At 38.0% G+C, this 11,605-nt stretch overlaps 1 protein-coding gene across 1 annotated transcript; it reads right to left on the bottom strand.

Annotated features, from left to right (window-relative positions):
• Positions 1 to 300: 300 nt before the first annotated feature.
• On the bottom strand, positions 301 to 7,875 carry LOC108979556 (serine/threonine-protein kinase tricorner-like). Its single transcript, XM_018950257.2, has 12 exons — positions 7,390 to 7,875; positions 6,959 to 7,133; positions 6,454 to 6,537; positions 5,677 to 5,918; positions 4,509 to 4,740; positions 4,167 to 4,331; positions 3,957 to 4,088; positions 3,507 to 3,620; positions 2,208 to 2,255; positions 1,417 to 1,495; positions 1,021 to 1,077; positions 301 to 725 (listed from the first exon to the last, which is right to left on the bottom strand). Exons 1-12 carry the CDS (start codon positions 7,575 to 7,577, stop codon positions 664 to 666), a joined length of 1,578 nt encoding a protein of 525 aa, XP_018805802.1. The 5' UTR covers positions 7,578 to 7,875; the 3' UTR covers positions 301 to 663.
• Positions 7,876 to 11,605: the final 3,730 nt, after the last annotated feature.

The raw sequence follows: 11,605 nt of genomic DNA, 5'->3' as shown, positions 1-11,605 counted from the left end.
TCCCACATAAGCATCTAGTATTGTGGTTATCTCTTTTGCATTAGACCATCCAATTACATCTGACAATTAGAGATCGTAATTCATTTCAAACTTGATATGGATATTTTTCTTTTTATGACGGAGAACCACCACACGACAGAACCCTTAGGACTCACCCATGGAACCTAGCACAGCAAACTACCGCCATGACTTCCTACTTAAATCGCACCTCTGACATTGGACTCATTGCACACAACCTGATATGAATATTTCCTACCATGATCTAAGTGCTAAGGGAAATTATATTGATCACGAGAAGAGTGCACATAATAACATCCAAAGCATTCATTGAAAAAATCGTATAATTTACAGACATATATCCACTTCCACAAACAAAATTGAACGAGCTGATGGCTATGTTACATTGGATAGACACAGAACTATTTAAGGTACAATTTAGTTTTTTGGTCTTGGGGAAGACATTTAGAACTGATATTGGCTTTTACAGTATCACCCATACATTCTGTGATTGTATAAACAAAAATTGTGCTCAAGATCATGAGCTTATTCATTCTTTCACCTAGCTATTCTAACCGAAACCAGTCTCTAGTAGTAGCTTCTTCTTTGTTTGTGAAGAGAATAATAATACCTGATCGAATTGAAGCACAACAAAACGATGTTAATTCAAGTTTCCTCGTGCTTCTGCTCCCCCTCTGGTATCACAGTTCCTTGCAAGTCGATCCGACCTACAATGGATACGAAAGAAAAATAAAGTGATAATTAAGCTACCCACTAAGCATTTTAATTGTTATAAATTAACAAAAGGGAAAAGAATTATGTAGTCAGCAGTGCTCCAGTGTAAATGCAATTCTAGGATGTCTAATCTAGCATGTGAGTTTTTGTTCTGCTCGGTCATGAGAAAGCAGAAAGTAATCGGAATCAGTTGATAGGCTGCAATTGCTAATTGTGGGATATTGTTATTTTTACTTCACCTTGATATCAAACAGATCTCATTATCAAACAAGAAAAGATTAATCATACCTAACAAGGAAATTAGTGATGGGGCCTTCGATGATCCATTTGAACCCATATCTGTACCTGCAATCCACTCCAGAATTGGTGAGTCTGGCCCAACTATTTATAAGTAACACAGAACAGTAGAAAAAAAGTGATCATAGGGAGCTCAATTTCTGAAGTATTGAGACATGCAAGTAATGCAAATTTTATTGAGCGCAAAGAGTCCCAACTCAAGCACACAGGAAATATACAAAAACATACATCCAACTAGCATGAAAAAGAAAAACGGTAAAATTCTTATAGTCTAACAGGCTGGAGAATTGGGAGCTGTTGTGAGTAGCGTCCAAGCATAGAGATTGTAGAAAATTATGACTTTTAGTTCTGACACATGAAGCTAACGAAATGATAATAGTAGCATACCTGAATCTTCAAGTGATTTAAGGACATCTGACTTCTTGAAAGTAAATCCAATGAAGTTTGTATCTTTTGATGTCAACATCTGCAACAATCAAATGTGCAAAACCTAGTTTAGGAATTGGTGTCAAATGCAGAGCAAAAGCTGATATTCTGCATAGCGATCACCATAAATAATTTAAGAAAAATGAGGAAAAATGACAAATATATTAGAAATTAAAATGATGATGAATGGAGCAAATTAATTGATCATGGGGATAGCTGTTTATCACACAACACAAGGAAAAAGGTACAAGTCTTCAGCACAATTTACCCCTATCTCAACCTCCTTCCAAACAAAAATTATAGATCTAAAGTATTATTATACATTTTTTTTTATTGGCACCGGGTGTCTGAGAACAAAGTCCCGACTAATCCTGGGGGTACATAGGCCCTCGGCAAATTAAACAATCTCCAAGCTCCACATAGATATGAAAATTTGCTTTGTAAGCAGTCCAATTGGTGTTTGATATAACAGTAATTTAACATTTCACTGAAACAAGAACTGGAGGACAACTGGCTTTTTCTTTCTCTTTTTGGTCAAGTGGATAACAACTAGCCATTAAACGAGAAGAATGTCATTAATATGCACATTACATGATATATTCAACACCAGCATTTAGCAGTTCATCAAAAACATCTTTAAAAACTTTATACAAAAAAACAATAGAAAAGACATAGCAGAGACTAATTTAGCAGAGACATAGCAGAAGCTTTAAAAATACATTTCAAAAATGGAGAAAGTACTGAGTCTGTACCTTCCGCCAGGGTCCCACTGTTGGTATTGTTGATGGTGGACCTTCCACCTATAAAAGCAGAAAAAACAAAGGCTTATCAGAAACGTGTTTTCTAAAACACACCCCCCCCCCCCCAAACATGAAAGCATAAAAAAATCAGAAAGAGAAAACAAGAGATGAAAAGAAAATACTATTTTTTCTCAATGGGTCTATTTATATCTACTATTGGTTTAACATCAATAGTTGTAAAGAAATAAAATAATGAAACACTAATTTTAACAACTGGGAAAGAATTACTAGTTTGAAAAGCACGACTCCAGCATCCATAATGAAGTTGTTTCTTCTTTATAGTCTTCACATTGTCCTTGTTGCAGTTCCTGTTTAAATGGTGTGAGATTGGTTTTCATTGAATGCTATACAAAGGTACTAGGCGTACAGGCCCAAAATGTTTCTTCCTATGCCCTTAAACCTACTTTCCTATTACATGATTCCTGACACCAGTGGACTTCCCCAATTTCCATGGCAATCTGTTTTCCCTTTTCATGTTCTAAAACATTCCATAAGGTTGTCAGTGGGCATTAGACACTCCAGAGGGAACATGGACCACAATCTACATGTTTTGGCCAATCTTGGACCACAATGTCCACATCTACATCAATCCCAGCAGATCTGCTGGCTGGCTCAGCTTTGCTTCTGGATTAACATGAAATTCATAACCTTGTTGTCCTTGAGGTTGGAGCTGAGTTGGTTGTCCCAGAGAGTGGTGGTAGCTCTGCCCATTCATCACAAGGCCGTCAAGTTTGGTCGTTGGGACATACTTATGCCCCTCATTTCTGGAAGTCCGAGCAGCCACTGATTTCCCTCTCTCTCTCTCTCTCTCTCTCTCTCTCTCTCTCTCTCTCTCTCTCTCTCTAACCCTCTAATTTTATTTCTATATTCATTCTTATCATTAAATTGTTAGTAACATATAATAATGGCACAGAGAAGATGTATATATTCTAACATGCAGAACAACTTCATTGGTCAATAATACATGATGGTAACAGTTGTTACCAATATATGGATAGGACTTATTTAGAGCAATTAGAAAATACAAGGTCTATGTTAAGAAAGGTTGAAAACCCAAGGTGTCTCAGTAGAACCCCGTCAAACCACAAAGGGAAATGGTGAATTTAACTCTTATTTTCATCTCGCCAATGTAATAAGACTAAAAGAAACAAAGGAACTATTTTTTTTTTTATCGGTAAACAAATTTTTATTGATCAAATGAGTAGGCAAATGCCCAAGTATGAAACAAGGAATCCATCTCAGCATACTCACATCAGGAAACTTCTCAAAATTCTGAGTGTCCAAGTCTCCCTTTACAATAGGTTTATATGCAGCTTCCATTTCATACAGCATGTCCCACTGAATGCATCCGAACCATGAATGTGCCTGCAAAAACACCAAACTTATATAAAAACAATAACGCATCAAAATATAGAAGTATAAATATTTTTATAAAGAAGAAATCTTTACTAAAAAGTATAGAAGTATAAATATGCTCATCAGATTTTGAAAGTCTACTAAAATGTGATTCAATAAAGTTTTTCTAAGATGCTAAGAATGACTGCAGGGTGTGCCCATTTTACGAATGGACTATTTGGAAGACCAACATTTAACTTCTGATTCATTTCCCGTATCAAACTATCATACAAATGGACAATTGGACCATTTTAAAGTTTAATCTTATGCTTAAGAACGTTGCTTTTTCCTTGGACAGGTGGTTACCTTTACTTCTTCCACTCCTTGGGTACCCAGCCTTGTTTCCACATCACATAATAAATGACATATCAGATCCTTGGCCTCCTCCGATATTTTTGGTTCCTCAGGGAATTTCAAGCACGTTTTCCAATTGATTATCTGGTGCAAGACAGAAAATTGTTGTCTATTAGGAAATATAAATCATAATTAAGGGCAAGAACCACAAATTAGTATTACCTTTCGGCATGTGATCCTTGGATCATCAGAACAGAAGGGAGGATAGCCAATAAGCATCTCATACATGATTGCTCCCAGCGACCACCAATCACACTCCATTCCATACCCCTTCTTGAGCAAAATCTCCGGTGCCATATAATCAAGAGTTCCAACAGTTGAATAAGCCTATAGAACATAGCTGTAATCAATAACAGAAATGTGTAGAAATACCGCTCAAGAAGTAGGACAAAGAAAATTGAACAGTGTGAAAATTGGTGCTATGCTCAACATTGCACACAAGATATGACTAGAATTCACCAGAGAATTCAGAGAGAGAGAGAGAGAGAGAGTTCAGATAAATACTAATGCACGACGATTACGTTTCCATCGTTGTAATTGCTCCTTTGGCATCAACCAAGGTGCTCTATCATAGCCAGAATGTCCTTCAGTCTCAGCTGTGGATTCCTGGGTGGTAAAATCCTCATCTTCCAGTAATATTGTTGAATACTTATCATCCAGAGGCTTGCACAAGCCAAAATCTGAAAGCTTCAAATGGCCATTCTTATCCAGGATCAGGTTATCTGGTTTTATGTCCCTACAAGCAGTAAACCACAATAGTAAGCATAAGCTTAAATGTTTTACTTGAAAACAACGAGATACATGTATATATACGTGTAAGAACGTATAGCTAAATTTCCCATTAATCTCTGAATCAAATTCATGGAAGTTGAAAGAGAGTGAGAAGGACTTCAGTTTCATAAAAGTTCTTTTCCTGTCCAACTCGAGTCTTCAGCCAAGGGAAAAGCAATACAACTAATGGCAGGCATAAAAAATATAAGATGTTGTAACTTATTATCGGGTGATTGAAAATGACAAAATGGAAAGAGACCATCCTAGTAGCCATTGAAACAGTATATCATATATTTTAGGAATATCTAAACTTGGTCAGTCAGTCAAGATCGGAAAGAGAACAGCAGCAAGTATTGCATATTCAAAACTTTAAATCAGCAAGTGGCAGATCTTGGATGGGGGATATCAAGTTCTAAATGAGCATGAAACCAAATCCAGTGCAGTAAATATTAATCGATATATCATAAAGTTAAACAATCATATCGATTTTTTTTTTCTTTTTTGAGTTTTATATCCATGGTAGCCAAAAAGATAAATTACAATGTCTAATTGCAAAGATTAGGATACTGGGCCAGTCTCAAGATGGATATGATCTCAGGTTCTCAGCCTAGCACTACTTGTGACAAATTTGCAGCCTACTGAGACTATCCTTGACCAAAATTCCAACTTTGAAGTGAAACTTGTGCTCAGCCCAAGCTAGGCATAGCCTGTGTTTAATTTGTAATATCTTTCTATAGGTCCTCACAAGCCTGTAGATTGCACCACATCCTACTTTCAGAATGGGAGTACCAGTGAAGCCCGGCCTATGAATTTAGCTTCATTCTAACGTATGCATGCACAAATCTAATAAAATGGATGTAATAGTGAAGAAAGAAAGAGTATGAATTGATAAATATAATACCTATGTATATATTTGTGCTGATGAATTGAGTGGATAGCTAGAATGCTCTCTGCTATGTAAAAGCGTGCAACATCTTCAGAAAGAATATCTTCCCTCATCAGTAATGTCATAATATCCCCACCAGGTAAATACTCCATGATAAGGTATAAGAAATCAGAATCTTGAAAAGAATAAAAGAGTTTTACAATGCACCGACTATCAACCTCTGCAAGCAAGTTCCTCTCAGATCGAACATGCTCAACCTATATTAAGGAAGGAAGTAGAACAATTAATAACATAACCTGACGCGCAAAGCGTACACAAAGAGGAACTCAATTCTAGATACATCACATTAAATAATCAGATAGTGTATTTGTAATTAATCTCAACGAATTGCTCTATGCAACTTCTTTTTTTCAAGTATATCAAAGGTTTCATCAGAATTCTAGTTTTTAAACCTCATTTAGCATTCTGTTTTCAATCTACTTTATACCTTGTTTTAAATTTTAAGGCAATAAATTAACCACTCCCCCTTTCCATAGTCGCACGCACACCCCAGTGAAGGTAACTTCCAATAGACTGTTTAGGCATGCTGATAAATATAAATAAACATAGCTGAAATGATATAAATGTAATGTTAAGAACAGAACATTCACAGACAATTATGAATAAATCATCTACAGCAGCACTTATAGCATTAATTCTTTTACAACCATGAAGAAAACAAAGAGTGCCCCAATAAAAGCATCCATTTATTCTTTGAATTTGATAATACTGTCATCTAAGATATTGCTTCACCTGTCCACGGCTAAGCATCTCTGATTTCTTCAATTTCTTCATAGCAAAAATATCACCCGTATCTTTAGCACGGCATAGCCTGACCTGGATTTATTGGAGACATAATGTGTTAGTGTGATGCTACCTACAAGTTAAATATATAACCTATATCTACATTCTGTACTGCAAGGGAACTTTTATGACTTGTGTTAAGCTACGTTATTGGCCTTCACAAAGCAACAACTGACACTGCCCCCCACGAGGCAAGTAAATTACAATTGATCTGGGTTTTTTAATATTTTAAAGTATTACATTTGCACGGAACAAAGAGTTACTCAGTATTTAAAAGCAATACTTTTTTATTAGCACCGGGTGTCCGAGATAAAAGCAAACATATACCGTGCAAATGTAATACTTTAAAATATGCTCCATCACACAGTAAAAAGGAAAACCTGAGAAACCGCCAGTGATTTCCTTAGTATAATATTCTCACATGCCTCATCAAATGACCAAGAAAAAAATATACCTCACCAAATGCACCTTTACCAATTACGGTTAATTGCTCAAAGTCATCTATTCCCACTTTGCGTCTCTGAAACCTCATGTATTCAGTTTCTCTTCGCTCCAAATTCCTCAGCATCTCTTCTTCTTCCTCAACAGATACCTGAGCTTCTTGTGCTCTCCTTTGAAGTGCTCGACGTCTGCAACAAAGTAATATGAAACAAACTACCATATATTTGAAAAGAAGAAATAGTCCTCTGCCATTTTCTAGGATAAGTAAATTATGCTAATATTATGTCAAAGTCAGATTCATATATTTTATTGAAAAAGAATTAATGAATTTTTTTTCCTTGCTTTTTTTTAAAAAAAAAAAAAATAGAAAGTAAGTGAACTGCTTCATGTGTTAGGGGACAAAATTCTCAACCTGAAGGAAAATCATGTATTAAAGAACTGGACCTGTCTTTGCGATCTTGCAATCCTTGAAGATAGTTCTTGTAATGATTCTCTATGAACTGCTTGGCAGCAGCGGATTTCTGCCTAGTAACGGGCGACGAAACGGAGACATCTGGACCTGAGTCTAAGCGGACCCGATCGGACTTCATGTTGAGAGCCCCCAGTCTCACCGTCCCATCAGCACCGTCCATTCGAATCAATCTATGAGCCTCAAAAGACCCAGTCAGAGAGGCACTTCGTTAAAAGAGAGACCTTTTATTTGCAAAGAGCATACAGATCCGACTGAGATATATAGGGGACGCAAATTGTTTGTGAAAATGACACACAGAAGGATATGAACTGGCAATGATCTCCTTTTCCGCTGTCGCAGTCGCAGTAGTAGCTGTTGTTAGCTTCGCGGGCAATGGAGTGCAATCGAAGCCATTGTTCTGGGATGCAGAGTTTTCAAACAGTTTTGTAAGGAGTAGGTGGGTCTGGGCTTACGCTGGTGTCGGCGGAGATATATATATAACTATATAAGCCAGCTAGCGTGGGCGTGCGGTGCGTACGAAAAGGTAGGGAGTAAGGGTAAGGAAACTTCTATCTTCCACGTCGGAAATTGTGGGTTCATGACTGGGCGGTGTTATGTACGCGCGGAGGAGGAGAATGGGATTTCGTGCTTCTCCAATTGGCCGCAGTGGATCCAGGGAGTCTGGGTGCGGTGTGATGCTGCCTAGTTGTTTAATCTGACGGTCACTTGCATGCGCTTTCCGTGGTATCTGGTCAATTAGCGGACACCGAAACGTGGGATTCACGAGTCACGACCCACGACCGTGGATCGTGGAATGCTTCTGCAGACGATGTTCGGATCTGGACCACCTCGTCATTTGGTCCACCCGCTCAATTATACGATATGATATTTATTTTGAAAATTCATCATTTTTTATAATTTTTAAATAAAAGATATTTTTATAAAATAACTTTATAAAATTATCATCAATTTATATAAATATTCTCGTATTAACATATAATTGTATAAAAATTGTAAAAAAGAGTTATACGTATATAATTGTTTATTTATTTTATGATAAAATGTGTCTTATAATTTTATAATATTTTTTAAAATAATTTCTTAATAAAATATTATTTTTTATGTATTTAATTGTATTTTAACCCATTAAGCCTTGGTTTGGTTTTACAAACTTTTGAAATCATCACATCATATCATATCTCATCTTAACATTCAAATATAATTCAAATACAAATATTTTTTAATTTTTAATTTTTTTATCTAAGCATTACTTAATTATTATAATTTTCCTAAACTTCCAAATAAAATATAAAAAATAATTTAATTTTTTCAAATCTCAAAACAAAAAATTATATTAAAAAATTATATTCTAATCCTGTTTTTAACTTTATAACTTTTTTTATTCAATATTTTATCTCTCATTTTTCGAAACTCTATAAAAGTCTTAACTCAAATCATTTCAAACCAATAACTCATCACATCTCATCAATTCAAAACATAATAATATTTTTGAAAGCAATATGTAGAAATTGTAAAACATTTGCATCTATATTATTGTTTATTAAATAATAATATATGAGTAAAATATTTATCCATTTCATCTATATTATTCTTTCACCACCTTTTTTTTTTTCTTTTCTTCTATATATCTTCTCTCTTTCTCAATGCCAAGAGCTCGGAGTACAATGCACGGATAATTGTGGGGTTTTACCAATGGTGGATTACAAGGAACAAAACCATAAACAGGGTAGGTTAGAATGAATCAAAATCTTACTACTACATGGTCTAGAATGCTAGGAATAATTTCCCTTCAAAATATTCAAGTAGTTACAGTTCCACAAGCAATGAAAGAGTCAATATTCTTCATTTCTTTTGAGAGTTTGACTAAGACCCGATTTATGAGATACAATAAGTGTTTTATCTCATATCATGATTACAACTTTTCTAAATTTTCACGTAAAATATAATAAACAATTCAACTTTTTCAAATCTCAAAACAAAATAATATTAAAAAATAATATTCTAACAATATTTTATTTAATTTTTAACTTTTATCACAACTCACTATCTAAATCGGCACCTAAAAGCAAAACAAAGCATCATGGTAGTCCCCACCCACTGCTAGCAGATCATGCAGGGGTGTGCGTGACATTGTACTGGTGGTAGGCTTCCCCCTGTCATGTTAATCGTCGCCCTATCGTATTATGTGTGGGTCTTTAGTCTGTCCCTTGTGTCAGGTAAGGGATGGGAGGCACATGCACTACTTTGGCCACAGAAGTGAGTGGATGTCCGACTCTATTGTTGCGTGCTGGCTTCTCAAATCATTTAATGTGGTGTGCTCGTTGTTCGACGGTGTGGGATGTGGTCTGAGCAAGTGACGTGACCAGTCACCATATCTGACGGTCCCTCTCGAGCCCAGCCCAATCCTCTTTCCTTCATTGGTTATGTATTGGACTATCTATTGGCCGATTTGGGCCTTGAGGGGAACCAAACCCCACGCACCCAAGTGGGAAAGTAAATCCTCATTCTCAATACCCCACGAATTCCCATCGCGCACGTGCAGTGTGAATTCAAAAACTGTTCGTCACGACTTACTTTACACTGGATTGTGCCCACGTTGCCATGCGTGAAGAGGTGATTTAGCCTCTACGTGATCTTGGTTGGCTCATGACTTCAACACACGCAATCCTCTCCTTTCCTTGCTCAGGGAGGGTGTGCGACAGTTTATCTTTGCCATCATTACACGTAGCGTGGGTTTCGAGATTTGCTCCTAACACTTCGTTTGTTGCGATGCCTGTCACTTCATCGTAAGGTAGTTCAACTGGCATAAGCTTCTATTTAAACCTCGTTTTCCCCTTCATTTTTTTACTTCCTTTTGTTTCCTACTCGAGCCTCCCATCACCTTCTTGCTTCTCGTGCCTTCTTCTTCGCCATCTATTTTCAATCTTTACTCTAGACTTATTTCAAAATGGCTCCCAAGAACGTTCCTCACCCTAGTTCCAAGAAGAATCACTCTCTGTGCCCTGAGGGGACTTCTGGTGGTTCTGAAGGTGTGGTGAAACCTACCTCTAAAGAGAAGTTGATGTTCTTCAAGGGCCATAAATGGGAGTCGATAGCCTCTACCGTTGACCTTCGTGAGCTACGAGGAACGTTTTGCATTCCCGACTCGGTTGTTTTGGAGGCTCCAAGCCACCGTGCTGCGGTTGTCGATGATGCTAGCCTGGTGACAAAGGTGGCCCTCTTCCCCCTAATGTTTGCGATTGGGCTTCAGCTAACATTCTGATGCCCTATTTGCAATGTTTTGAACTAGCTTAGTTTGGTGCCTGTTCAACTCCATCCGAATGCATGGCGGCTCTTGGTCGCGAGCACAGGGTGGTTCCTTTTCGTGTTGAGCCCCGAGACTGAGGAGTATCCCGATCTAACCATGAGGAAGTTCCTTTTCGTGTACAGGGTGTTGTGCCTTGTTGGCCATCTATGTAGTTTCAAGGCCCATAGCCGAAAGAGGATCACGGGCCTTGAGAAGTGCTTTTCTCATATCAAGGATTGGACTAGGTGGTTCTTTTTGGTGTTGGGCTCGGGCTGGGAATATCCTAAGGGGGAGGCTATCCACCAGGAGTTTCCAGTCCAAGTTGTTTGGGGAACCATGTCGGACGACAAGTCCATCCCCATTTTTCTATCCGAACGGGAGGAGGCCAAGTTGGAGGTCATCCTGTCTTGGGCAAAGGCCCATCTTGACAACTTGATTTCAAACGCCGTGTTGATCGACTCCAACATCCGTTGCCACCTCTCCACCCAAAACCGTTCTTATGTCCTGGGTCGATGCTTCTTGAGTTCCCTCTGCTTCCCATGGTCAAAAGAGGTCTTCTAGCTCATCTTTAGCTAGTGATTGGGGAAGAGGCCTCGTGTCGACCGCGATGCCGCCGGGGTGTCTTTGACAATGGGGAGGGAGGCTTCAAAGGTGTCGAGTAGTAGGACTGTGGCGGGCCTATCCTCTAGCCAGGTCGCGACCCCATATATTCCCACCTTGCTGACTGCTTAGGCGTCCACGACTCAAGTAACCACGCCACCAATCAGCTTTCGGATGGCCTTCATTAAGGCTTTCCTTAAGCCTGCCCCGAGAGGGGCCTTTACGTCGACAGTTCCCTTCGAGGATGTGGAGAAGGCTGTCCAGGAGAAGGACAATGTGGTGGAGAATGCCGTCGAGCTGCA

This window comes from Juglans regia, chromosome 15 (assembly GCF_001411555.2).
Source record: "Juglans regia cultivar Chandler chromosome 15, Walnut 2.0, whole genome shotgun sequence".
Classification (NCBI taxonomy): domain Eukaryota; kingdom Viridiplantae; phylum Streptophyta; class Magnoliopsida; order Fagales; family Juglandaceae; genus Juglans; species Juglans regia.
Note: the sequence above shows the minus strand (reverse complement) of the source record. Positions and strands in the feature narration are given on the sequence as shown.

What these genes read in the sequence shown, in the direction of transcription:
- LOC108979556 (XM_018950257.2), bottom strand. Translation starts at nt 7,577, where the DNA reads ATGGACGGTGCTGATGGGACGGTGAGACTGGGGGCTCTCAACATGAAG. An exon ending in AAGGAGTGGAAGAAGTAAAG is followed by an intron (nt 3,621 to 3,956) that starts GTAACCACCTGT and finishes GTGTTTTTGCAG; the next exon opens with GCACATTCATGGTTCGGATG. An exon ending in ATCACTAATTTCCTTGTTAG is followed by an intron (nt 726 to 1,020) that starts GTATGATTAATC and finishes TATCCATTGTAG; the next exon opens with GTCGGATCGACTTGCAAGGA.